This window comes from Leuciscus leuciscus (genome assembly GCF_965113295.1).
Source record: "Leuciscus leuciscus genome assembly, chromosome: 3".
Lineage (NCBI taxonomy): Eukaryota > Metazoa > Chordata > Actinopteri > Cypriniformes > Leuciscidae > Leuciscus > Leuciscus leuciscus.
This window is the reverse complement of record NC_138727.1, coordinates 40,261,729-40,289,365: the sequence shown is the minus strand read 5'-3', so window position 1 is coordinate 40,289,365 and position 27,637 is coordinate 40,261,729. Positions and strand designations below refer to the sequence as shown.

General features: G+C 36.7%; 2 protein-coding genes across 12 annotated transcripts; both read left to right on the top strand.

Annotated features, from left to right (window-relative positions):
- The first annotated feature begins 2,381 nt into the window (after nucleotides 1–2,381).
- Nucleotides 2,382–18,300, top strand: LOC309495217 (uncharacterized protein). 5 transcript variants are annotated; one of them, XM_082164879.1, is made up of 9 exons: nucleotides 2,382–2,529; nucleotides 2,904–3,247; nucleotides 7,960–8,528; nucleotides 10,431–10,508; nucleotides 10,603–10,692; nucleotides 10,797–10,901; nucleotides 15,479–15,542; nucleotides 15,999–16,185; nucleotides 18,162–18,300. In XM_082164879.1, exons 2-9 carry the CDS (start codon nucleotides 2,953–2,955, stop codon nucleotides 18,163–18,165), a joined length of 1,392 nt encoding a protein of 463 aa, XP_082021005.1. In that variant the 5' UTR covers nucleotides 2,382–2,529; nucleotides 2,904–2,952; the 3' UTR covers nucleotides 18,166–18,300. The 5 variants fall into 5 exon arrangements, with proteins under 5 accessions (XP_082021005.1, XP_082021006.1, XP_082021004.1 ...); XM_082164880.1 differs by lacking the exon at nucleotides 15,999–16,185 and having other exon boundaries at nucleotides 18,162–18,296; XM_082164878.1 differs by lacking the exons at nucleotides 15,479–15,542; nucleotides 15,999–16,185; nucleotides 18,162–18,300 and adding exons at nucleotides 13,558–13,729; nucleotides 13,809–14,152.
- Nucleotides 18,290–26,390, top strand: LOC309495214 (uncharacterized protein; the record flags this gene model as incomplete). 7 transcript variants are annotated; one of them, XM_082164871.1, is made up of 10 exons in its annotated part: nucleotides 18,290–18,598; nucleotides 18,909–19,011; nucleotides 20,186–21,244; nucleotides 21,372–21,439; nucleotides 21,543–21,586; nucleotides 23,001–24,329; nucleotides 24,440–24,638; nucleotides 25,357–25,698; nucleotides 25,793–25,834; nucleotides 26,007–26,390. In XM_082164871.1, 6 exons carry the CDS (start codon nucleotides 18,290–18,292, stop codon nucleotides 23,086–23,088), a joined length of 1,671 nt encoding a protein of 556 aa, XP_082020997.1. In that variant the 3' UTR covers nucleotides 23,089–24,329; nucleotides 24,440–24,638; nucleotides 25,357–25,698; nucleotides 25,793–25,834; nucleotides 26,007–26,390. The 7 variants fall into 7 exon arrangements, with proteins under 7 accessions (XP_082020997.1, XP_082020996.1, XP_082020995.1 ...); XM_082164870.1 differs by having other exon boundaries at nucleotides 23,001–24,333; nucleotides 24,476–24,638; XM_082164869.1 differs by having other exon boundaries at nucleotides 23,001–24,333; nucleotides 24,437–24,638.
- Nucleotides 26,391–27,637: the final 1,247 nt, after the last annotated feature.

The following is a 27,637-nucleotide window of genomic DNA, read 5'->3' as shown; positions in this document are numbered from 1 at the left end:
ATAAAGCTTGTCTGCTGAAGGAAGCATGAAGTGCTCTGAATATGTCCTGGTAGACGGCTGCGTTGAGTGGACAGCACAGTGGACCAACACCAGCCGATGACATGGCTCCCCAAACCAACACAGACTGTGGAAACTTCACACTGGACTTCAAGCATCTTGGATTGTGTGCCTCTCCATTCTTCCTCCAGACTCTGGGACCTTGGTTTCCAAATGAGATGCAAAATTTGCTCTCATCAGAAAAGAGGATTTTGGTCCACTGTGCTTTATTAAATCCAGAGTCAACGCAGCCGTCTACCAGGACATTTTCAGAGCACTTCATGCTTCCTTCATTTTCCAGCAGGATTTACACCCGCCCACACTGCCAAAATAACCAAAACCTGGTTCAATGACCATGGTATTACTGTGTAATTCCTGTGTGATTTCATGTAATATTCTATTTTTTGGAAATCCTGTTTTCGTGGGTTTTATGAGCTGGAAGCCCAAATGATGTACAAATAAACAACTAAATACTTGAAATCGTTTAAGTTGTGGGCCCTGAATCTATAATCTATGGAAGTTTAATGTTTTGAATGGAATTATGGAAATAAACTTTTCCATGATATTCTCATTTTTTGGAAAGGGTCTGTACTATCTATATTTTAGATATTATCTAAACAATATCCTAACAACTATTTCTGTCAGCCATAGAAATATGCTTTTCAAAAACCAGTGGTCCAGTGAAACAACTTGTCCTACATCACAGTTAACCCTCTAGCGGTCTTCAGTCATTTTTTTTTTTTCCAAAACAATCTTTACAAAAACAGACGCACTTGTGATAAAAAAAAAAAACCAGCATAGGAAATGAATGGGAAATACAAAAACAAACAAAAATACAAAGCAATTTTTTATTGTGGTACAATCTACAAATTATCCATGACGAAATAGTCTTTCATCGTAATAGGGGTGTAACATTATATCGTGTCACAATATATCACAATACTAAATGCATCAATATGTATTGTGTATAAGTCACCCAAAATTAATATTTCTGTGTGAGGAAAAATTCAAGTTTACAGAGTTTTAGTGTCAGTACTACATTAAACTACTATACATAATGTTGAATATAATGTATAATAATGCAATGGGGGAATATTTGTGGGTCCTGATAATGCCAAATGTCTTTTGTTACCAGTAAAAAGTGGCCAACATTATTTTAAATGTATCTAGCCAGTGACAGAGTGTGAGCATGTTCGTCTAAAATTATTCTGTATTTTCAACTTCAGAATCATCATATATATTTTTTATTCTGATGTCACCATTATCCTGTGCATTGGGTTCCCTGCACTAAGTCCAAGCTTATTCATTTCCACTCCCAATGTAAAACCAAATTAAGCATTTTCATCAATAGTCCATTTTTTGTTAACCTTTTACCATATGTCTTGGAGTATCGCAATAATATGGTATTGTGAGTTCAGTATCATGATATCGAATCGTGACATGAGGGTATCGTTACACCCCTATTAATTAATAATGTCTGAAAATACAAATATTTATATAAGGCTACACAAGCATCTAGTGATTGGCATTTGTGATTTTCTTTATTTCTTCCTTCAGCTGGCATAAATCTGCCTTCTAAGCTTTGGATTTTATATACCTTTGTATTGTAACTCTGTATTAATTTAAAACAATATGTAGGCTAATATTTGTTCTAATATTTCTATATTTTTTTTATATGGAAATGGTGCCAAATCTAGAGGTGAATAATATCTAGGACTATGATGATACATAATACAAAGTACTAAAGAAAAAGTATTATTAAAAAATATATAGTAGCCTACATTAATTTCATTTAAAAACAAACGTTACACTTATTGTTTTTGGTCAGTTTATAATTTCCAATAAATACTGAAATATTCCATAAAAATAAGAATGGTCAATTTTGGTGACTTTAATTACAGTAGACTAAAATAGAATAATGTCTCTTCATTGACTAATGAAGAGCCGTTTAAATTCCTTACAGCAGGTAATCATAAAATAATAATAATCAAATATAATAATTTGCCCCCAGTTTCACAGACAAAAGTCCTAGACTAAAATTCATGTTTGAGCTGTTTTAACTCAAAGCAACTTGTCTTGCACTGACCTGAAGATCAAGGCAAATTTGGTTTCTCATGTCATCGCCCCTTTAAAACATGTCAGTGCCATTGTTTTCTCAGGATGCACACCAGTAACGTGTTTTTCTAAGGCACGTTTATAAAAGCTAATGTCCTAATTGAACTAAGGCCTAATTCTGGCTTAATCCAAGACCTGTCTGTGAAACCGGGCCATAACATTTTACACAAAAATAAATGTGGTTCCTTCATGTAACACAGGATGAGTGGCATCTTCCAGTCCACTGGAGGGCAGTAACAGGAAACCTTCAACATTTTCTGCATCCGCTTAAGACGACTGTCAACTAAACGGTGATATTACTGCAGTAATAACGTGTCTATTCACGTTATTTCGCGGTTTCCTCTGAGAAATCCGCCGTGCGAGGATCGTTTTTATAAGGTATTTACCTCCTGAATAGTGTGACTGTTATTATTTGCATTTGTCCAGTTCATTTCTTTTACTTTTTACACAAAAGGCCCGAAGAGAGGGTGACTAGGGAGCTTATTTTCTATAGAAAACCAAGTGAATATAATCATATACAAATATACACGCATTTCTAATAACATAGTGTTGGTTATTGTATGTGATTAATAATGTGATTGTATGCTGTATCATGCACGTGGCTGCACAAACAACAATAACAAATCGCCCACCTGGTGACAGAAACTGGAGACGAAAATGTTTTGTTTTTGTTTTCGAACACGCAAACATGGCTTTTAGCTGGTCGTGGTTGCAGTTGTAACACATTTTTATAAGTCTTTATGCCTTTTCAGGGTGACTATTTTCATCGCATCAAGGCGTCCTCCAGGCGACAGCAGGACGATGTCGGAAGCCCTTTTCCTCACATTCCAGTCTCAGCTCTCCGTTGTCATGGAGACCGTCCTCAAATCAGCCATGTTTGAAATAACCAGGCTGGTGGAAGACAGCTTCCTCGAGGAAGTGGGTCATCGTAAACAAGAGGTGGAAATATTGAAACGAAGGCTGCAGTTGTCTGAGAGTAAACTTAGGGAGAGGGAGAGGGAATGGGAACGAGGGAGGAAGATACGGTGCTCTGACTGTGGCCGGACAGGAGATTCCAGCAGCAGAGATGAGAGCCAGCCGGTGGAGACAGTCCGGGGTGAGTTACAACTAGTGTTGTGATTGGTAACTAAAACTATTACAAATCCACTCATGATCCATACATTTGCCATACTGCTTATCCTCTGTATGGTCCTGGGAGGGCCGGAGCCCATCTCGGGCCGAAGGCAAACAATTAAAAACAGTTTGTATTAATAGAAATAAAATAAGTTGAGGTTGAAGTAATACAATTACTATTGAATCTCTAAAATGAAAATTGATAAAAAAAAATAAAAAAATAAAAAGCAATAGCAAGTAACACAATTACTAAAACTTAATGCTAAAAAAGTTAAAATAGCCTATATATAAAAAAGCAAATTCAGAATAAATACTAATAGTTTCTAAATAATATTGAAATATCACTGGTTACAACATATCTAAAACTGGACCAAATTGCACACACACACACACACACACACACACACACACACACACACACACACACACACACACACACACACATACAGGTGCTGGTCATAAAATTAGAATATCATCAAAAAGTTGATTTATTTCAAGAATTCAACTTAACAGGTGAAACTAATATATTATATAGACTCATTACATGCAAAGTGAGATATTTCAAGCCTTTATTTGTTATAATTTTGATGATTATGGCTTACAGCTTATAAAACCCACGAAATCAAAATCCCAGAAAATTAGAATATTACATGAAATCACACAGTAATTACACAGTAATACCATGGTCAATGAACCAGGTTTTGGTTCTTTTGGCAGTGTGGGCAGGTGCAAATCCTGCTGGAAAATGAAGGAAGCATCTCCATAAAGCTTGTCTGCTGAAGGAAGCATGAAGTGCTCTGAATATGTCCTGGTAGACGGCTGCGTTGAGTGGACAGCACAGTAGACCAACACCAGCCGATGACATGGCTCCCCAAACCAACACAGACTGTGGAAACTTCACACTGGACTTCAAGCATCTTGGATTGTGTGCCTCTCCATTCTTCCTCCAGACTCTGGGACCTTGGTTTCCAAATGAGATGCAAAATTTGCTCTCATCAGAAAAGAGGACTTTGGTCCACTGTGCTTTATTAAATCCAGAGTCAACGTAGCCGTCTACCAGGACATTTTCAGAGCACTTCATGCTTCCTTCATTTTCCAGCAGGATTTGCACCTGCCCACACTGCCAAAATAACCAAAACCTGGTTCAATGACCATGGTATTACTGTGTAATTACTGTGTGATTTCATGTAATATTCTAATTTTCTGGGATTTCGATTTCGTGAGTTTTATAAGCTGTAAGCCAAAATCATCAAAAATTATAACAAATAAAGGCTTGAAATATCTCACTTTGCATTTAATGAGTCTATATAATATATTAGTTTCACCTGTTAAGTTGAATTCTTGAAATAAATCAACTTTTTGATGATATTCAAATTTTATGACCAGCACCTGTATACTGTATATATGTATATATATATATATATATATATATATATATTAGTGATGCTCCGATTGATCGGCCGCCGATCATGATCGGCCGATATTGGCAAAAAATTGCTTGATCGGCAACCCCCAAAAGCGCCGATCAAAAAAGCCGATCACGTGACGTAAATAACTCGCGCAACTTTTCCGTATGCGCGGCAACACAACAGCAGAGCAGAGCTTGCTTAACAGTGGCAAAATGAGTTCTCCTATGACGGCAATTCAATGGCAATTATAAACGAGCGCACAACTGATGCTGGCGCGCGCAGTAAATGACATTCACGAGAGGATGACAGATCTACGCGCGAGGAAACGGGAACTCGCGAGCTCATTCAAACCCTGCGCGGGGCGCATGACATCTCTGCCCTCGCGCGCGCGCATGATCATTCCCCACACTCTCGCGCTTGATCTCCTCTCGCCTGCTGATTTTGCTCGCTCGAACACTTTTATTTTTGGCAGTCGAGGGGCGGGACTTACTGTTTTAATAACCTCAAATGTCATTGTCATTATTTTATTTTAATGGAAATGATGTAGTTTGTTCCTCAACTACATCCATTGTAGTCTGCCTGACCCCTCTTTGTTTTGAAAAATTATACTGTGCCTTATTTGGAAAAGGTGGCCTACAGTATGTTATCTTGTTTTCTAACTACAATTAAATAAATATTGGTGGTTCTTCAAGATTTTCTTGACTCTAGCATATTTCCATTCTGTGATCGGCAGTGATCGGCAATCGGCAGATCATGATTTTGGTGATCGGTAATCGGTGATCGGCCCCAAAAATGCTGATCGGAGCATCACTAATATATATATATATACATATATATATATATATATATATATATATATATATATATATATACACACGTCACCCACATACACATTCATATGTGTACATACATATGGGACGATTACCGGTTTCACTATAAACCACGATAAAATGTACTGACGGTTAGTATTATCGTTCAAAATGTAATTATCATTAAAACCGTGTTTGATTATCGCGATTTTAATAACTCACTGTAAATCCTGTCCAGCCAGCAACAGTCTGACGCAGGCGCAGCGCGCAATGTTGTTGTTTTTTTATTCGAGAAGGAATGGCGAAAGGCAGTGGCCGTACTCGGGAGATTTTTCAGCCTTTTAAGAGGACCAAGTCTGAGGTGTGGTCATATTTTGGCTTTTACAAAAGTCCTGAGTGAAACTTAGTCGAGGATGGTCACTACAATATGGGGGAAACACTTCAAATCTGCCGAGTCCTCTTGTGTGACCATCACCCACTGTTTATAGCGAACGCAAGGCAAGTTAACTTACCAAAAACTACGTCTGGGAAATAATTGGGCACAAAATGTTGTTTTGAGTTGAAGTATTTTATCTCACTCACTTGAAATAAACGTGAAGCTTCCGCGAATAAAAGTTCGCAGCAAGTGGCTTTGAGCCAAAGACGAGCGAACAAGTTAAAACAAGACTATCATTGTACACTTATACTACAGGGCCGTTGAATGCTTGAATCTGATTGGTTGATGAACGTTCTAAGGTGTGCATTATTTTCAGGGAAACGCACGGCTAAAGTAGTTCCAGGCAGGTCTTGACCGCATTACAGTTCCATATCACTTCGCGTAGTCAACTGTAATAACGGAAAATAGGATACAATTCATAACAAGAAAAAGCATTTCGCCCCATGCGCTTGATCTGCAATTTTCAATGTCTAGCTTCACAATCAATAGAAACATGCAGTTTAATTTGAATAAATAAACTATAAAGTCCTATCTATAATCAATAGAAAATTAAACTGAATATAGGCTAAATAAATGGATAGTCCTGCAGCACGGATTTTTATTGCAGATAATTTAACAAATAAATAATTATTGATAGGCCTACTTGTTAAAAGGGCTTTGGGTTTCATTTATTTGGCTAGTCTACTGTCATCTGTCAATAATAGAAAAAAAAAAGAATTAACGAATTAATTAAAACGAATTGAATTAATAAATAAATAATAATATTGACGCACATATGCTTTTCTGTCTCATTATTGCAACATCTCTCTCTAATAACTGCATTAATAACTGCATAAAGCCGGGAACACACTTTAAGGCCGGTTATGAACGTAATTTGATACTTATGACTGATCATGCCCAAACGCGTGTTCAGCGCGTTCAGTCTGTGTTCAAAGTCGGTGTTTAAAATCTGCTGCAGTCGATGAAAACAGTCAGAGAATGTGTCAGCTAGTCGTGTGTCCCCAGCATTAGTCTGCTATCAGCGGCTCAAACCTCCGTTACTAACTCTAAAATTACGTTTTGGAATTAGCAACGGAGGCATGGGATTAGATGCGTAAGAAATTAGTCCTACATACAAGAGCATTTTAATGACAAAAACTTTACAAACGTCTTGAAATACATAATCTGAACAATGTTTCGAGGTGTGGTAACTGTAGTATAAGCGGAATAATTGACTTCAGGCCGTTGAATTATTAGAAAAATAATGCACACCCGAGGTGTAACGGCCACTCCGCTTCGCGTCGTGACCGCATTACCACCTCGGGTGTGCATTATTTTTCTAATAATTCAACGGCCTGTCGTCAATTATTCCTTACTTATTACACCGATCTTTTTTTTTTTTTTTTTTTACCACACAATTACGGGGACATATTAAATTGAGATTAATGTTTTAAATCTTACCTGTTTATAAATCCATTTTGTACAGCGTACAAAACAATCGCCCAAGAACGGAGACGCAAGACGGCAAGTTGTATTTGAATGAAACGAGAGAGCGCGTGCGCGTCCGTTGCGATACATGGATGTGCGCTGTGTTATGATGCGTTGCTATTGACGACGGTCATTATAAGGAAGGAAAATGCCACAGGATATAATCTTGCTTGAAAAAGTGCATAGAGCTGCTTGTTTTATTTGTTGTTTGTTGATTTTCAAATATTAAACTGATTTTAGTGTGAGCATCAGTTCTTTTTGAACACTTTCATCTCGTTTTAACAAAACCGTGATAATGTTGATAATCACGATAATTTTGGTCACTATAATCGTGATATGAAATTTTCATACCGTCCCATCCTTTTATATTTGACGTTATCACAGGATGTTTAAGAGAAGATTTTCGTCCTGAGTTACAAAATACTTTCTTTACCCGCAGGATGACAGTTATGTCTTAAAAAAAAAAACAGTATTCTTTAATTGATTAAGAAAATGAGATGTCAATGTATGTTCTTCATATTATCAAATATTTTTTGTGCTGTTCTTTAATTTTGTATCTGTTCTTCTGGTGCAGGAGCAAACGCCCTTTGTTTAGGCCTAAGCCTGAGAGATCAGTCTACCAATCAGCCTACATTGACAGAAGAAATGTGGAGTACAAGACAACGCCTGGAGTCTAATAAACAAACAACAACAAACTCGCACTCTAAAGAGAAGAACGATGTATACAGGCATAGTGCAAAAGATATCATCACACCTAACTCCAGTGCACCAATTCCTCAGGATTTTCTGCAGAGGCTTCTGGGAAATTCAGCAATCCAGAGCGAGCCCACTTGTGTCTTCAAAGAGAAAGGGAATGATTTAGACCAATCCGAAAACGACTTTACTCTTGATAAGGAAGTAGACTCAAACCACTCAAGAGTGATACAAAGCCCTTCGGCTCAGGATGCGCACGAGGATTTGCCATCGTCTTCACCAAACGATAGAGTAAAATCAGAGACAGAGCTGGATCTTCTACCTGTCAAGGAAGAGGAAGAGATGGTTCCAGTGTGGGATAGCGTCAACAGAGATGACGGTTGCCATGCAGAAATGTCTGATCCGAGTCAGGGAGAGCTCAGAGGATCTTGTGATCAGGAGGAGATACAGGTAGAAAGCTTTCCAGGTCTAAACTCTCTCGACATGCCAGACGCCACCTCATATTTCACACCTTATTCAGTGAACACATTGGCACATCAAGGTATTAGGGCACAATATAATCATTTATGCACAACAGAGCTGATGCTATCTAGCGTACCAGAGAGGTCAAATTCATTTGTCAAACCAGAAAATGAACAAAGTTATCCTGGTTCAGAAAGTTCTGTCCGCTATTCTCACAATGATGTTTGTCCAGGCGAGAAAACAGTCAGTCACGCGCAATACCCAAAGTGTTTCTCCCAGGACAAACATGGGACGCCCGAACAGATCCATGAGGGAAGACCCCACCATTGCCTCCAATGTGGGAAAATGTTTGCGAGAGCGTGTGACCTCAAGGCTCATGCGCAGATCCACAAGGGCAAGAAACCTCTGAGCTGTTCGCTGTGCGAGCAGACGTTTGCGTACAACTTCGAGCTCAAGGTTCACCAGCGAAACCACTCAGGAGAGCGACCTCACGTCTGTCCGCACTGCGGCAAGGCCTTCGCTCGGATGAGCAACTTCAGGCAGCATCAGAACATCCACACGCGGGAGAAACTCTTCAGCTGCACCCAGTGCGGGATGCGATTCAATCGAGCCACCAACCTGCGAGTTCATATCAGACGGCACAGCCACGCTGGGAAGTCTTGCAATTGCCCTTACTGTGGAAAGAGCTATCTGAATCCCAGGCAAATGAAGACTCATTTATTGAAAGCCCATGGGAGAGGAGGGAAATAAATATATCTAATTTGGTCTGCACTGTTAGAACTCAAGAAGACCTCAAAGGACCCGCTGTCCCATCATTGCCACCTTAAAGACAACTGAACAGGACCTGGACAAATTGTTATGCATGGAATCATTTTAAACTATACCTCTGCATTACAGAAAGACAAGGAAACTTAGGTTTCCTTATAGATCTAATACATGCATATAGAAATTGAAATGACAGATTTACTCCCAAAGGAATTTTGCTGTTGTGCGATTAATGTGTAATAGCTGGTATAGAATATGTATTTGATGTTTTTATGTATTCCCTCCAACAACAGTAAAGATGCAGTATGATGCAGCATATCCTCTCTCCTGAGAATGTTTGTGGATCTTTTTAACTTAAGAATTTATAATTTCACTAAAAAGATACCCCGGCCTTCACTTAAATTGTGTTGTGTCCCTGTCGTTTCAACTTGCAAGGCATTTTGTTGGAAAAAGTAAATGAACCATCAGATGTAGCGACTGGTAACACCTCTATCTCACCTCAGCAAGTCGGTTAGTCCAAAAATGCTCCATTTCCTTTACTTCAGTCTTCCATTCAGACTTCAAGTCTTCTTTTCAGTGTTTTCTATTTTGTATTTATTTGCTGTGGATTTGATGAACACTGATGTTGGACAATGCAAGACTTCCTCCTCCTTAGCCATTTCCACAAGAGTTCTGTGATCTCCTGCAGCATTGTGTCTTGATGCCTGCCTCTCCTGGAGTGATTGTAATCGGACAACCCTTAACCCCGACATACAGGTCATTATCTGATGGACTGTATACTTTTTCCCAACAAAATCAGTAAATTATTCTAGCAAGACTTGTTCAGAATATTTAATTTGATATTTGTCATTTGATACTTTTTATTGTTCCTTCTGACTTTGTAAACTAATGCAAAACTGCAGATATTTCAGACAGACTTTCAGCACTCCATATGAAATATAACTTCAAATTAAATTTGTGTTGCAGACTTCACTTCATGTCTATTATGATAAACAAGCACACTACATACAGAACACAAACAGAATGAACTAATATTAACTATATTTATGAGCAGACTATTGTATAGAAATGCTTCTAAATGCATCCAAACTGTGGTTTGCTAATTTGTTGTTGTGTATGTTTTAGATTGGCCGAAGGTTTGCAGAACACCCTTCCACAGAACAAGGAAATTCACTCCCCGTAAACAGGCAAAGAACATTCAGCGTAAGAAATCATACAGAATGAATTTGAAATCATTTTTAGGCTTTTGAATGCTCATCAATTGCCCGAGTTTATTTGTTTCTTGTGTCTTCAACAGATTGTGGCCAGGGAGATCCTGACTCAGTTTCAAGTGTGGCAGAAGGCTTGCTATAGCAGGAACATTGACTGGGGTCCGATTACAACGAAGGTTCAGTTCTCTTCATTTGTTCAATTTCGATTAATGATATGCATGCAGAAAAGGGCATGTTTTCAGAGAGTGATTTTACATCTTAGTTGTTTACACTTGAACAGATCATATCGGCACTGCCGCAGTTGTATGGTCGGGAGGCAGAGGTGATCGTAAGATGCACTAAGATGCTACACAACCGCAGGGATTACCTTCGAAGGAGAGCAAAGGTTAGACAGAGTTCATAGGTTTAAAAATGTTATCTTGTATGATGATGAATCAAACATATTAAGTCATCATGTATATGGCACATAATTGTGTGAATGAAGGCAATTTTCCATAGGGCTTCACAATTTGATCTGCTGTATGATAAACAAATAACATTATATTGCTTATCATGGATGAAAGCAAATTATTGTAACATTTGTCAACTAAAAAAATAGCAAAATACTAAAAAATTCTACAATGAAAAAAAAAAAAGTTTAAAATTTACATTATATGTTTAACATAACACATTTAGATTAGTAAAATAATATGAATAATTATTTAAAAGAAATGTATTTGCATAGGTGTTCTGAAAATCCACTAGCACAGGATGATCTACCGAGATAATATTTTAAGTTGTTTATGCTTGTCTGCACTGACAGTGCAAAATGTAATTTCATCGATTGAATGGACAATATATTTTGAAAAACCAAAACAAATTGTGCCTCATCCTGCACAATGTTAAATGCGAAGGCTATAAAAAAAAGCTAATAATGAATTTGTATTGAATTTATTAAATATATTATGTTCACAAAGACATTTTATAATATAAAATGATTATAAGACCGAAAAGTTTCACAGGAGCAAGCACATTCACTCCTCTGATCTTGTTAACACTTTCACAAATGTCTTTTAAATCTAAGTGGCTTGTCTGACTGTCTGTTTTTGTTATGGTTTGTGTGATCCCGCCTACTGCCAGTTTACCCAATAGTATTTTCACACCCCGGGTTGCCAGTTGGCGCTTGGCGGACAACAAAGCAGCCATTGACGCTAGCAAACAAACTGGGTTCGCAGATTCTACATGAAATAAAAAGATTTGCCATCCATCTTAAAAGCTCTAAGGCAGGGGTCTCCAACCTTTTTTCATTTGAGAGCTACTTTTTAAAAATGAAAGTGGCCGAGAGCTACTCATGTAATACAATACTTAAATCTCTTAAATAATGTCTCATAACTCTCATAGTAACAACAATCCAAACTGTTTTAGACCTAAAATAGTTTTTGTAGGCCTATATATGTCACCCTTAAATGTCAGAGAAAAGAACAGAATCAGAGATAAAAAAAATATATATATAGAAAATTGTACTTTGCATATTATACTGTAAAAACACATAATTATAGTTGATATTATAGTGCATGATAACTAGAGATGAAATGCCATGAAAATTTCATTTCATGATTATAGTGTCCAAAATGATCACGGTTATCACAGAATCCTGTTTAAAAAGTACTAATACTACACAATAAAATCAATTCACCAAGTTTTATGTCTAAAACCAGCAAATAACAAATAAACTTAGCATCAATATGCACTTTTTGTTTACATAAACATTAAAATAATAGCATTAAAAATGATGGCCAGATTTTAAAGGAGTGTCTTGCAACATGTTATCTACTATGTACAAGTTCAAATAAAGTTTTGACAAAAAAGTTTTTATAAAAAGATAAACCTCGCATATTTCAGCCTTTAAATCATTTTTATAAAAAGAATGAGTCAAAAAAGATAAATTACTGACATTTACACATGCACATTAGCTTATCTTTTATTATTAATAGTAAAATTAGGTCAGATTTTCCTGTGGCGTCTGTCGTTGCTATGCAACCGTGCACTGCGCTCTCCACAATGACAAAGAAGTTTTAATAGCTAATGGATTTCCACCACCGAAAAACGCTTGCTGTAGCTCTGCTACAAGATTTATTTACGGAGAAGAAAAAAACATGAGCATATATGAAAAAAATATATGTATGTACAATATTACATACTCTTCAAAATATTTGAAATAACGAACTTGAGCGGCAAAAGATGCGATATGTGAACGGCCCTTGGCGAGCTACCTCCAATCAGGCCACGGGCTACTGGTAGCTCGCGAGCGACGTGTTGGAGACCCCTGCTCTAAGGCATATTTAAACGCATATACATTAGCTGATCAACAGCTCTTTGCCTTCCATTGTAAATTGCACTTGCTCCTTTTGCATGTCTTTAATCTGGCAACCCGCGTGAGCGTTGAGCCTGAGGAGGAGGGTGCGGGGCAAATAACTCCAGTATTTTGAATTTGGACTGCAGTACCCATTTCAACCACTATCTGTCAATATTACATACTGCACCTTTAAATATTGTCAACATCTCTGCAGACTGTAGCACAATGACGTAGTTCATATAATCCACTACATAGTGAATTTGGTTGGCATAGTTAAGGTTTTAAAGCAAATGCGCCATAGAGGATTTCGATGATGCACTGGATGTCTTTAATGTGCATCATTTGTCACTATACTCCATGACAAGGATGGACTCAACACCAAGAAGTGAGACCGTAAGTGAATTGAGCATAATTTATGTTGTCATTATATTGTCAATTTATTTTGATGACACTTGCATTTTACATTAGCCCTTTTGAAACGGAATCATTATTTTCCTAACATGACGCTGGGTTCTCGTGACCCTTATACTGCGCATGTAAGGATAATAATAATAATTAATTTGAACAGGTTGTCAAGGGCAACTTTATAGTGACAAAGTCAAGTGTCAAGCTCAAGCTGTAATCGTGATAATAACAAATTGTTAATATTCACACATTTTTTTTGAATGAAGTTAACCATTATTTCATTGTAAATATCCATTTCTAGATGCATATAACCATCCTTAAAAAAGGAGAAATGCCCTGCATCTCTAAGTGCACTCGGTGTTGTGACGAGTACCACTGCCCCTTTTGTGAGACCTGGGTCTACAAGCCAAGAGGGTTAGGGAGCGTTGTTAACCACGTCCAGAATCATCTGAAGTTGGCTGTCCAGCTTCATGGTGTGTATAGTGCTTCCACATCCATTCAAATGATTTTGTCAAGGCATATCAATTCACACTTGTTTTACTTTTTTTTCAGATTTCACTATTATCAAGTGTAACTTAAAATGCAGGGAAATTTCACATTTTCATTGCTGCTACTGCTCTGCCACCATTCTGCGGAAAGCACAATTACAGATTCATCTCTCAAACTGCATCCAGAAGGGAACTGCTGAGGAGGAATTTGAAGAAAACTGCTCACTTGATGGAAGTCCTAAACATGAGTAGTTTTTTTGTTATTATTGTATTCTCTTTTTTTATTAGTTTTTTTCACTAGTTCTCAGATTGTTTCGCAAGTTATTGGTTCCCTGTTGGTTACAGGTTATTCGGAATTGTAGTATTTGATGGATGAAGCTCTATGGAAATAAACATTTATTTAAAAAGTATCTGCTTGTTCTTTCAGAACTGTGAAGTGCTGTGTAAGATCCGAAACATCTATATTTACTACACTTATTTTTCATTTCACCACTAGTGAGACACAATAATGATTAAAAGCTTAGCTTTTGACATGGTTATATCCATGGATTTCTTCAATAACCTGATCCACAATTTTTCCCGTCCATATAAGTAATGCAATGTCTTGACGATCATGGTCTTGTGGAGATAAAATTCTAAATACTGCATATTAAACATTTTATATAAACACCGAACACATGAAAGTTCTGACAAACTTTCAGTTCTCAAAAACATCTGGTTGAATTTAAAAACAGCTTGACTTATAACATTACTTGACTGGTTGCTTATGTAACAGCTTTATAAACTGTTAAAAATACAAAATATTAAAATGTGTGCATAAAAGCGTTGCCAAAATCCATGATGTAGTGGGTTATATTTACAAGTAACTATACGTCATCATGCTACAGACTGCAGCAAGAAGAGTTTTTGAGTTTACAGGGTCCGTTCAATAGTTTGGGATCGGTAAGATTTGTACTTGTATTATTTTAAAGGAATAAAGGAATACTTTATTCAGCTTGGATGTATTAAATTGACCAGTAAAGACATTATCATTAAATATTTATATATTGAATATGTGCTGTTTTTTTTTTTTTATAGCTTTCTATTCATCAAAGAATCTTGAAAAAAAGTTTTCACAAAAAATTAAGAAGCAAAATGTTTTCAACCTTGATAATAATAATAATCCTTCCCACTAAGGATATTAGAATGATTTCTGAATGATCATGTTTTCTGAATGATTCCTGAATGATCATGTGACACTGAAGATGTCAAAATTCAGCTTTGTCATCAAAGGCATACATGACATTTTATGAAAATAGAAAAAAAGCCATTTTGATTTTCACTAATATTTTACAGTATTACTGTTTTTACTGCAAAATGCAGCCTTGGTGAAAAGATTCAAATTGCTTTCAATATTGCTTTCAAAAACACTAGTCAACGGGGCCATTGGGTCTTTTAACACCCACTGTGACTTGCTCTTATTCTTGCATGTGTAAATGAAGCATACAACTGAAAATCTGCAAGAGTGAAACTACTTTTGTCTGTTGACCAAACACATCTTCACACATTACTGTAAAGCAGACAAAACGGAGCGATGCATTTTCTGTTTTATAATCACAGCTGTTTGTGGTGTAATACAAAGCCATTATTGCAAGCTATACAATTCTCAGTTGCAAATGTTAAATTAGAAAATAAAATGATGTGAAACAGTATTTTAAGATGTTCTCTTTTTTTTCTTCTTTTTTTTTGCTGCAGGAAACAGCTGTGGAAAGAAATCTTTTACCTATGGGTCAGAGATATCTTGTACAACTTCAAAGAGGTGATGTTCAAAATGTACAATTTTGAATAAAATATAGTTATGTGTGACATTGTGCTCTGTTGTTTTTGTGTGCAGTTTGATATGTTTTCTTTAACAAAGGGATACAGTCATACAGATTTTGTAACATTCATGGAAACTCTTGTATGTGGGAAAGGACTGCACATGACACGAGACAGGATTGAAGAGCAATGTTTGAGGAGAATTGTTTAAAAAAAAAAGTAGATGGGGTGAATACATTTTTTATTTGGTTATGATCATTCCGTTCAATCCCAAAGTTCACTGAGAAACATGAAACACTCAGTGAAACATGAAACGCTCGACTCAACCATATAATTGCATAGATTTTTATTTTTTTATTTTTTAATAAAAAATGTACACAAGTTTACCTATTTTCCTACGTACACAAATGGGTTGCTTTATTGATAATTTTTTTTTTTGTCTAAATTAACAAAAAAGGTTTGTTTCGACACATGCCAACAATAATAAAGGTAAAAATGAATAGTTTGTCCGGGATATTGTGGAATCAGCTCCCATCGATGATTGTTTCCCGTCGGCCCGTTATGTGGTTACGCTTCACATTCCACGCAGCGACAGTGGGAGTCAGAGCGTCTGTCTCGGGCAAAATCTTGGATGTTTATCGAAGGTAAGTTGCTCTCATATGGAGCATTGAGAATATACATGTTTTACTTGAGGTTTTCGTTTCCATAATTTGCATGATTATATGATTCCCGCTTCATACTATTGATGAGGTGAGGAGAACATGCAGCTTTTCTTGTAACGGTGAAAGTTATTAATGAAAAGAGCGTCACCACTTTATCTTTGTTAGAGAGCGTGAAATATTTGACCCGAACCAATCTTTTTCTTAGGTAACTTTTTGAGAGAAATAATTTTTTGTCGTCATTAGCTTGCTTGCTTGCTTTAGCATAACTGTCCCTTTAAACGCGAGAAATGCCCCCGTCCACGTTTTCCCTCCGACATTACAGGTCATGTCCAGCTGAAACCATCAAATCCATACATAGAATTTGCAATAAAAAGTAAAAAAAAAACCTTTGCAACAGAATTACTGAGATATTTAACAAAACGTGCAACTTTACCTGCAATTAGTTTAACATTTTTTATTTTATTTTTATATTTTCTTGTAGATTGTGTTAATAACCCAACATTCTTCGAAATATCTTCTTTTGTGTTATGCAGAAAAAAGCAAGCCCTACAAGTTTGGAACGACATGAGGGTGAGTAAATGATGATTGAATTTTCTTTTTTCTTTTAAAATGTATATATTTAATAAATCACATACAGTTTAAAATATTTACAGACAGATTTAGCGACAAAATAAAAGTTTTTGTATCGTGTTTAGATGCTTCTGTTTCTTTCATTTTCTCACATATATTATTATTATTGCCAGATAGAAAAACATTAAAGTGTTAGTTTACCCAAAATTGAAAATTCTGTCAGTAATTACTCACCCTCATGTTCTTCCAACCCCGTAAGACTTTCGTTCATCTTCGGAACACACATTAAGATATTTTTGATGAAATCTGAGAGCTGGATCACTGCTTCATAGACTGCAAGGTAATTGATATCTGCCAGCCCAGAAAAGTTAATAAAGACATTGTTAAAATAGTCCAAGTGACTACAGTGGCTCAACCTTAAGTTTATCAAGCGACGAGATAACTTTTTGTGTGCAAACCCCCCCAAAAAATATCGACTTTATTCAACCATCTCTTCTCTTCCATGTCATTCTCCTAAGCTGTTGATGTAGTGTAACAGCGTAGCGCTTCTGGGTTGTACGTCAGAACGTAGGCTCACCACTGGCTGACGCTGGTCACGTGTGTGTGCTGGCCAATAGTGAGCCAACATTCTGACGCTGGGCTGGCAGATATCAGTTACCTTGCAGCCTATGAAGGAGTGAGCCAGCTCTCAGATTTAATCAAAAATATCTTAATTTGTGTTCTGAAGATGAACGAAAGTCTTACGGGGTTGGAACAACATGAGGGTGAGTAATTACTGACCGAATTTTCAATTTTGGGTAAACTAACACTTTAATGTTTTTCTATCTGGCAATAATAATAATATATGTGAGAAAATGAAAGAAACAGAAGCATCTAAACACGATACAAAAACTTTTATTTTGTCGCTAAATCTGTCTGTAAATATTTTAAACTGTGATTTATTAAATTTATACTTTTTAAAAGAAAAAAGAAAATTCGATCATCATTTACTCACCCTCATGTCGTTCCAAACTTGTAGGGCTTGCTTTTTTCTGCATAACACAAAAGAAGATATTTTGAAGAATGTTGGGTAACCGAAGAGTTTCGTGTGGACTGTCCCTTTAACATTAAGTTTACCTCAAAACACTACTTATAATAGAATATTTTGAATAATAGCTGGGTTTTAATGGTATGTTATGAAAGCTCTGTCTGAATTCATACACACTTTGACATACAAAATGGCATATTGTGCAAAAAATGGTTTGTTTGATGCTTCTAAGATTGTCACAATGAAGCCAGCCAGATAATATTAAATAACACTAAAATCAGCAGAGGTCACACAGGAACATTTAGTATCTGTTACTGGCATAAACAACTTCTATATCTGTATATATCTCCTCTGTTGAAAGGTAACCTGAACGTGGACAGCTGTTTCTCAACTTTACTCTGTATAGTTGCACAATAGAAGGGTTTTGGGTAGCTGGCAGTGAGTCTGTCCTCTCTGTGTAAGACATCCCCCACCAGCCAGCTACACACAATGGAAGCAGAAGATCCCTTATCAGCCAAGTTCAGGACTCTGATTGAAGGACTCATGTTGACGACAACCTCAGAGATAGTCAAAATATTTAGCAAAGTGCTGCTGGAGACCAGGGTGGAGATCACCCGAAGCTGGAGGGAGATCGACTTGTTGAAGCAGCATTTGGAGGAATGTGAGCAGCAAAAGACAGAGGCCATCTTCAGGGCTCAGAGGGGTGACTTCAAACGAGAAGATGACGAGATGGAAGTGTCACGTGATCATTCTCTGCTTGGCGTACAGAGCTCAAACACTCTCAGGCCAGGGGATGTGGTGAGTGGGCATGTGTTGTGCTGTCAGTGTTTCCACTTGTTTGTGTCTATACTGATTCAAGCAGTGTTTCCAAAAAACAACACAGAAGGATTTTATTTATTTGGCTAAAATATGTCCAATTTTGGTTAAATCAATGTTTCTTGTTGGTCATTATCACCAATTCTGACATCCTCACTGACATTTTATTTATTTAATGTTACATATTTATTTAATGTTTTTTTTGTTGTTTTTTTGTAGATTATTCTATTGAATCATGTATGCTCCTTTGATAATAAAATCAAAAAATAAAATAAAAATAATTCTGTTACAGGGACCTGAAGAAAGAGCAGATAATGTCTCCATTGGGAAGAGAGGTGTCAGTCTGGGGAATGCTAAAGCCAGGGGACCAAAGACAGCACGGTCAATCAGACCAGGTACTCATTTTTAATTTAATAAACTTGAACTTTTTGCAGCAGTAAACAAATTACAGGAAAGTTCCTCTACAAAATACAAATGAATACTATATATAAAAGTGGAAATAAAGAACTGTACAGTGTTCTGTACGTTTTTTTTTTCTCAAGTTTGTTCTTAAAGGGAAATTTCACCGCTGGAAAGATGAATGTGTATTTAAATTGGGTCATTTATGTAGTAGAAATGTGAAATTATTTTAGAAGTTGGTGCCTTCTAGACTGAGAAAAGCCAGAAAATGTATTTTTGGCTCATGTGGATGAAAGACGACAACTCCCAGTATGCACTTGCTTCACTGCCCTACGAGGCCACTCCCAAGACACGCCTACCAGTTACAGAGGGCAGTATCGGAAGAATGATACAACTAGGCTTCTAGTTGACTCGAAGCTGAAAAGACACCGTTTTATCGTGAGATCCCCCTATGGGCGGGTTGAAAACATGCAGAACTAGCTCCTACTACTGGCTGCAGTCTCTCGCCTCTGGACAAAAAAGCCTCCGATTTTGCATCATCTTAGATTTTTTTCCAGACACACAATACAGAAATCTCTCGTCTCAGGGGGACATGAGGGAGGGAGGCACGGTCATTTGAAAATACTACCGGGTTTCTACTGATACAAAGCTTAATGCTAATCGGTGAAGTATCCCTTTAAAAATATCACTAGTCACTAAGATGAGTTAAAATGAGTGTTAAAGTGAAAACATTTTGTGGTGATCTTTATTAGTATTTTAATAGGACTGGGTAAAAAAAAAAAAATTCATTCAAGATTCTCATTTTTATGAACTGCTAGTGTATGCTGTTTTCAGTTTATGACTGATCAGAGCTTTGTAGCGTCTCTCATCCAACAAAGAGAGAAGCCCTGTTTCCTCCCGGTATTAAGTGGTGGTGGTGTTTGGCTCGAGGTCATGGTGCAAAGGTTGATTCTAGGTTGATTTTACTCCGAACCACCCCTTTAACAAAAATTTAAATGAGAACTGAAAATATTTTTTTTTAAATACTTCAAAATATTAAATACTATAATTGTATATAAATAAGATTAAATGAACACCATTATACAATGCATGTTTTGCATCTTGTTATTATAAATAATGTGCTCTCATTGAATTTTAGCAATCCTAATTTTTGCTTTTTTGTTGTTGTAGCTTCATCAGGCCATAAGGTTCAGAAAAGCTTTGCAACTGCTGAAAAGAGGCAAGAGACGAAATGCAAACAGCTTGTGGTAAAACCCAAAATAGTTTGTCCCACCAAGGTGTCACAAGTGAAGGGGCAGAAAGCATCATCAAGCAAGACAACATCACAGCCCACATCTGAAAAATTCAAAAAAAGAAAAATAATCAAAAAGCAGAATCACGCAAATGAAATTAGTGTTGCTCGTGGTCTTCGAGACCGACAGCACCTCAGCATGCAGAGACAATGTCTGTGTTGTTCATCGGATGAGTGCGATAACCCCTCCAGAGCCCAGCAGCAGGTCCCTAGTGTGTATATCTGTCGTAAATGTGAGAGAAGATTTAAAACGGACCTCCTGTTCAAGAGTCACAAGTGCTCAATGCCTCAGAATTGCAACAGGTGTGGGCAGATGTTCACTACCCTTCAGGGGCTGACCGCACATAGTCAGGAGGTTCAACCTCAGCTTAGCTGCAGTCAGTGTGAGCAGATGTTTGCCACTCAGTGCGCTTGGACCGTGCACAAGAGGATCCACACCAACCTTATTGTTCCCGATGAAATTAAGGCTAAGAGGTTCGAGATTCGTCTCGAAAGAATCTCAGACTCCCAGCTGGAGGCTGCTTTGTCCTCAAATAGCTCTCCCTTGCGAAATAACTCTTCAAAACAAAATCTTTTGAGTGAACCGAATCCGGCTTCTGCAGGCACAACACCTGGACCTGCATGCAAACACGTTGCAGAATCCACGACGGTGAACGTACCTGAGACCAGCACGTCACAACTATCCCCCCAAAGTGTAGCAGAAAACCCAGACTCAAGACCAGGAAACATGTCGGATTCAGGTGTTGGACAGTCAAGTGTCAGGAAAGTATATGCCGTCATGTCATCTGCCTCTTGCCAAATTCAGATTAGTGAAGATGCAAATGAATTGGAGTCAGCAACTGCACATGAAACTGAAAAAGTAACAGATGAAGGAAAAAAGCCCAGTGCAAGTGATGAGTCCGGACTCTGTACTCCGCCACGAAAGCGGAAGATGACAGGTAATATTACAAAAATAGAACATGTTGATTGAATGACATACAGAACTTGACTGGATTCGCTGTTATTAGTATTCTCGTGCAGATTTATTTGTCAATTAAATTCTCATTGCTGATGTTTTGTCTGTAGATTGTTCTCATGACGCATACAATGGTGTGTTTCCTGTGGAAAATATTCTGAGATGGAGAAACAATAAGGTAGGAATACAGTGCTTTTGTGCATCATCCCATGAGCCCTTAAATCATTTTGTAAAGAAAAATGTCATCATGCTTTAATCTGACATCCATTTCATTTTTAAAGGGAAGAAATGAAGTTCGGGTCAAGTGGATGCCTTGCACATTGTGGTAAGTCTTCCTCATCTGATTTCACACCACCAAAGAGAACCACCTGTAGCATTCAGCTTAACCTAGTTCTGTTCATAAAAGTGTAAGTCAGTGGTTTGTCACTGGAGTTGATAATCATAGGTAACACGTACTAACAATGAGGTTTCATTAGTGAACTTTAGTTAACTACATTAGTGAAAGTGATGTGATGTGTAGCCAAGTATGGTGCTCTGCATTTCCCCCATCCAAGTTCACATTGAGTAGTGCATACATTTACTAATACATTATTAACATCTAAAGTTTTATTTGTTAACATTAATGTACTGTGAACTAACATGAACAAACAATGAACAACTGTATTTTTATTAACTTACTTAACGATGAATAAATACTGTAAGAAATGTATTGGTCATTTGTTGTCAGCCTGATTCAAGATTCAATCTTGAATCAGCCTGAAGGGGTTGTTATTCGCTATAACAACCGCCTCGCAATACATTATCCCGCTTATTACATGGCTACCTACCAAATAAATAAATATTTGACACAAAATATTGATTTAAAAAGGAGTTTATTGATATAAAAAACGATTGCTTCCGCTAAAGAAAATAGTCCGTTCCGCGTCCATAGCAACGCTCTGTTTTTCATGGCAACGGTGTGTTATACTTCGCAGCGGTCTGTTGTCAAGAAATAACAGACCGCATTCTACATTGGAATTCAACCAAGTCATGTAATAATGTTAGTTAAAGCATTAAAGGGATAGTTCACCCAACAATGAAAATGACCACATGATTTACTCATCGTCAAGCCATCCTAGGTGTAAATGACTTTCTTATTTCAGACGAACACAATCGGAGATATATCATAAAATGGCATGGCTCTTTCAAGCTTTATAATGGTAGTGAAAGGAGGATGAGATTTTTGAAGCCCAAAAAAAGTGCGTCAATCAGTGGGGATTTCTTTAAGACTGCAAGGGAAGCTCGGCTTCCCCTATAATGTCAAAAAAACTTATGGTCAAATATGTACTATTGTGTAGCATTTTATTGACTAAAAATGCGTTAGAAAACGTTCATCTCAAAGACGAGTTCGTTCAGAATCAGTTACATATAGCAGGTCGGCTGACTCGATTGCCTTCTCATACATTCCCGTAGCGTCACAGTGCATTTCCCTGTTGAAGCCCAGCATCCATTGACTTCAGTGGGGCTGCTTTGAACAGTTTTTTTTTCAGTAATAAGGCCTTAAAGACAAACTCATTTACTTTTCCATTATAATAACCCCTTAAATATAGACACTTTGGTGTGGTGGCAGCTCCCAAAGCTGAACTCAGTTAATTATTTTTAAATAAATGTGGATTGCCGGCAGGTTTAAACCTTTTTCTTTTCTTTTTTTTAATCCCTGAAATTTAATTTTCTATTTACATTTTATTTACTTTTCTCAGTGGGGCAAAGTTTCAGAACACGTGGGAACCAGCTGAAAGCTTTCCAGGATATTTGGATGACAAGAATGAAGAGCCAAAGAAAGACTAGAAGGATCAGAAATGATGTATATTGTATAGTATGCTTTTATGAAGTTCTCAGTTTACACTAAGCATGTGTGCTTTACAATGCAGTTAATTTAATGAATGTTTTCTCTCCATGCCATGTTTTTCCTGCAATATATCATGGTTGTGACCAGTTCCACACAGTTACCCTAGATAGATGAGTAGTGAAGTTAAATAGGTAACATTACGTTTAATACATGGTCTTAAGTGCCTGAGATCAAAATCTTTGCTTTATAGCTTGTCATTATTGTATAGTAATTTAGTTTGACTTCAGACGTATTTGAGTGTTGAATGTGTATATTTACTTCTCTGCAATCCGTGGTTAAGATTGGTTCCTTTTGTTAGGTGTTGCTCAGTGTTTTAGATGTTTGTGGTGAGCCTTATATTGATGGATTCTTTTTATACCCAGCAGTCGGATTTTAAAATGCTATTAATTGACACAAATAGTTGTGGATTTTTGTCTTTAACACTAAATATCCGTTTATTAGGCCTATCCAGTTAATGAGGAATGCCTCTACCTGCTTTGGACTTGATATACTAAAGAATTATAATGTGGCCATACGTTTGGTTTTTGCAACAGTGGTAGATGTATTGAAACGCACACTAAATTGAATAAACCATTTTTAAACCTGCAAGGCTCTGTAACTTCACCCATCCATGACATGCCACTATTTTCTGTCAGATTTCTCTGTCTGTATGTTTCTCTGCTCTGGAAAAAAAATCTCGTCATAGAAGACGAGATATGTTTATAGTAACAATAGTAAAAACTAACATGCATAAACGGGAAAAGCTGCAAAGCAGAATCAGCATGGTAAATAAATACGTGAACTGTCCTGCTAACCACAATTAAATGCTGCCTCTGAGTCTTCAAAAAGCAATGCGAAAATACGGTGCTAAAATGTTGATCGCTTATCTTTAGAATTTTTTTTCTGTTTTTCCCATACTGTATTTCAGAAAAAATATGTAGGTAGGTTGTGGCTTTCACAGCTATGAAACACCTTAATTGTTTGTGAGAGTAAACCTATTTCCTTTGGCCAAACAACTTCCTGCTGCAAGAGAGTGTTGCAGTGCGAATGGATTCTGGTCTCAGAACAGGCGTTGGTGTCTGAATTGTCGGAAATAACCTTCAGTGAACAGGCAAAACTGATCCCATTACAGCAGCTGGTAGTGAACGTACTGAAAGCGGGAAGGAAAACAGAGTGAATTACAGAGAATTTCACCTGAAACGCAAGTAAAAGAGAATCTAACACTTGACTAAAGAAGTAAATGACTGCTTTCTGCTTAACAAAAATTCTTTATTCAATTGCCTTCTTTAAAAGCAAAAAATGTTTTAGTAGGAAATCACCAAGTATTTTCCTTTAACTGTATTTAAGAGACTATACCAATAACAACACTGATGGAAACATAAAAAAAAACCCTATACACTGGGAGTGGGCAGAGAACGGTTTTACTTCCTTTGACTGGAAATATTGCAGGCTTTCAGAAATCAAGCAAACACTGGACTGACAACAATGGTGTTATCATGCTTAATAACAGGTAAGATTTAAAATTAAATATCTTGAAAAAAAAAAAAAGATTTAAAATGAACTTCATAAAATAAGTGCTATCATGCAATTTCAGTGTATCTGTTACAGGGAAAAAGGCTTGGTTACACAATTTTGTGTGCATTAAGCATATATTTTTAGTTAAACTTAGTCAATGTTTTTTAGTTAAAACAGCTCAGTTATACTTAGAAGATTCCAATATATCCAAGTCTGTGATTTTGAGTAAATGGAAAAGTCCCGTTAGTGCCTGACAATTTATGTTTTAGAAAGACTTTCACAGTGCAAGGGAGTAACTTGTTTCTACTCTGGCACAGGCAGTATATTTCCGATAAAGTGAAGCAATGTACAATATGGTCTTTATACATGCAGCCACAACCAAACCATAAGCTCTATTCTTCAACACTGTGGAAACCCCAAAAACGTCAACATAACAGAAACCATTTTAAATGTCAAACATCACTGAACTTTAAACATTAAAAACACATAAAATAACACAATTTCAACATTTACTCTCTGAGAATGTTGAGAACTAACAATCCAACAATTCATATAAGTTAATGCAAAAAATAAAAAAACATTCATGTTGTCCCAACACAAATGGATTAAGTAATCATATATTTTACATTGAGTGGATTGAACACAATGCAATTAAGTAAGGACAAAATATATAGCAATTGTGTTGCTTCATGATTATCTTTTCTTTCTGCCAGTTCTCCTAATTCTCCCCCTAAACCATTTGGAAGCAGTACAATTGAAAGAAGTTAACCTTGGAGACACAGTGGTTTTAAAGTGTAACATCTCTTTCTACAATGACATCCACTGGCTAAAGATGAGTGAGGGGCGGCCAATGGCTCTGATGGTCACAAGTCTAAAACATAATGGAGAACTGTCTGTTGTCTGGAACTATAATGAAAGTCGTTTTGAGGGTTTTATGGAGGAGCAAATGACTGGGCTAAGAATTTCCCAAATCTCCACTAGCGACCTTTCCACATACCACTGTGCAACATTATATAAAAAACACTTGGATTTCGACAATGGAGTGCAACTATACAGTAAGTGAGGGCATTGGATTTCTTGAGATATATGTGAGCATTATAATTATGTTTTTTTTTTTTTTTTTGCTCACCTTTTATATGTTGTTTTTAGCAAATCAACAAAGCAAAGAAAAACCCTTTGATCATGTAAAAGGTAAGAGTAAAAGTGCTGCTTTTCTATATATTTGGAAACACTCACTTGTAGTCCTTTTACTGATATATGTTTTTGAATTAAATATAGCATAACATTTTGTGAGCAAAATTCTTTCCCAACCCTCAAGATAAGCTCTTGTTTATTACTTATTCTCTTTATTTCCTAAAACCAGATTTGTCAGGAGGTCTTCATGGACTCTCTCTGCATTACCAAGTATTTGCAGCAGTGTTGTGTGTTGGCCTACTGGGAATGTTACTGGCGGTTTCTGTGGTGCATATGAAGACCAGAAAGAAAAAAATAATCCACAACATTGAAAAATAATTCCAAAGCCGTTTAACCCCTCCCCCATGTGTCACAGGTTTTTATTTTATTTTTTATTATTTGTTTACTTGGTAAAGATAATTTCATGGGGAGTACAAATCAATTTACTCAGTAGATTTTGTTTCTTTCAAAAATTCCATGTTGTAATCTTGTAGAATTATCTTTGTCTACTTTCACTTGTGATCTAATATCCAGGGTGGCCTCAATTCTTAATAAATCAACAACAAAAAAAGGATGTAAGATATTTGGTCTTTATGTCTTCCTTATAACAGTATCATGCATGTGGTGTTTTAAGTAATTGAATTGAATGAAGGACCATATTATTTTAGTTCAGTGCTTATCAACCAGTTTCAATACTAGACTGTCAATTCATTCTTCACAAAAGTGGTTTATTCAGTGTAGGAAAGCCTCTCCATAAACCCGTAAAAAAGGCCTCAAGTGGCTTTGAGTTAAAAGGATAAATTCACCCACATTTTTTAATTGGCCTATGATTTACTCACCTTCAAGCCAAGGTGTACATGACTTTCTTCTTTCAGACGAATACAATCAGAGTTATATTAAAGAATCCTGGCTCTTCCAAGCTTTATAATGGCAGTGAATGGCAGTTTCTGTTTTGAAGTCCATAAAAGTGCATCTATCCATGATAAAAGTGCTCCACACGGCTCCGGGGGTTAAATAAAGTCCTTCTGAAGCTAAATGATGCGTTCGTGTTGGAAAAATAGTCATATTTAAAACTTTATCAACTAAAATAACTAGCTTCCAACAGATGGCCGTACGCATCGATTTAAGGTGAAAAAGTAACCCTTGACTTTGACACAAAATGCATTGATGAACACGGAAGCGCAGAGGATAGAGCAAAACAAAACACCAGTCACGAATTAGAAGTCTAAAACGAGAATTTTTAAAGAGAAATATCAGAGGAGCTTGAGTTTGTTGGCCAGTCCTAGTTGTTTGAACCGTGAGAGGTTCACGGTTACTCTTTTGGCGTAAGTCGACTTGCGTAGACCGTCTGCCGGAAGCTAGTTATTTTATTTCAAAACAGAAACAGTCATTCACTGCCATTATAAAGCTTATAAAGCAATTACAAAGCTTGGAAGAGCCCACAATCCTTTGCACACATTCATTTCACAAAAAAGCATTAGCAGAAAATTAATCGGCACTGAGCTTGTCATAATTCACTGCATAAAAAAATAAAAAAAGATTTTGTAGATAAAGGCATAATGTTTTTTGTTTTGTTGTAAATTAATAATACACATTATACTAAACTATACATAATTTAAACCACTGGGTGGCCACAGATGGCTGTCATTAACAAAGATTTTTTATATAAAGTATTTTTTTTAAATCATAATATTAATAATATTTTCATTTCGCAACGTCTGAGGCAGAATCTAACCCAAGATACACTGCAGAGTTAGTTTCAACACAAATAGCACTTGGGTGGGTTGAGGAAGCGATGCCAGATAAGGTTTTAATTTGCTC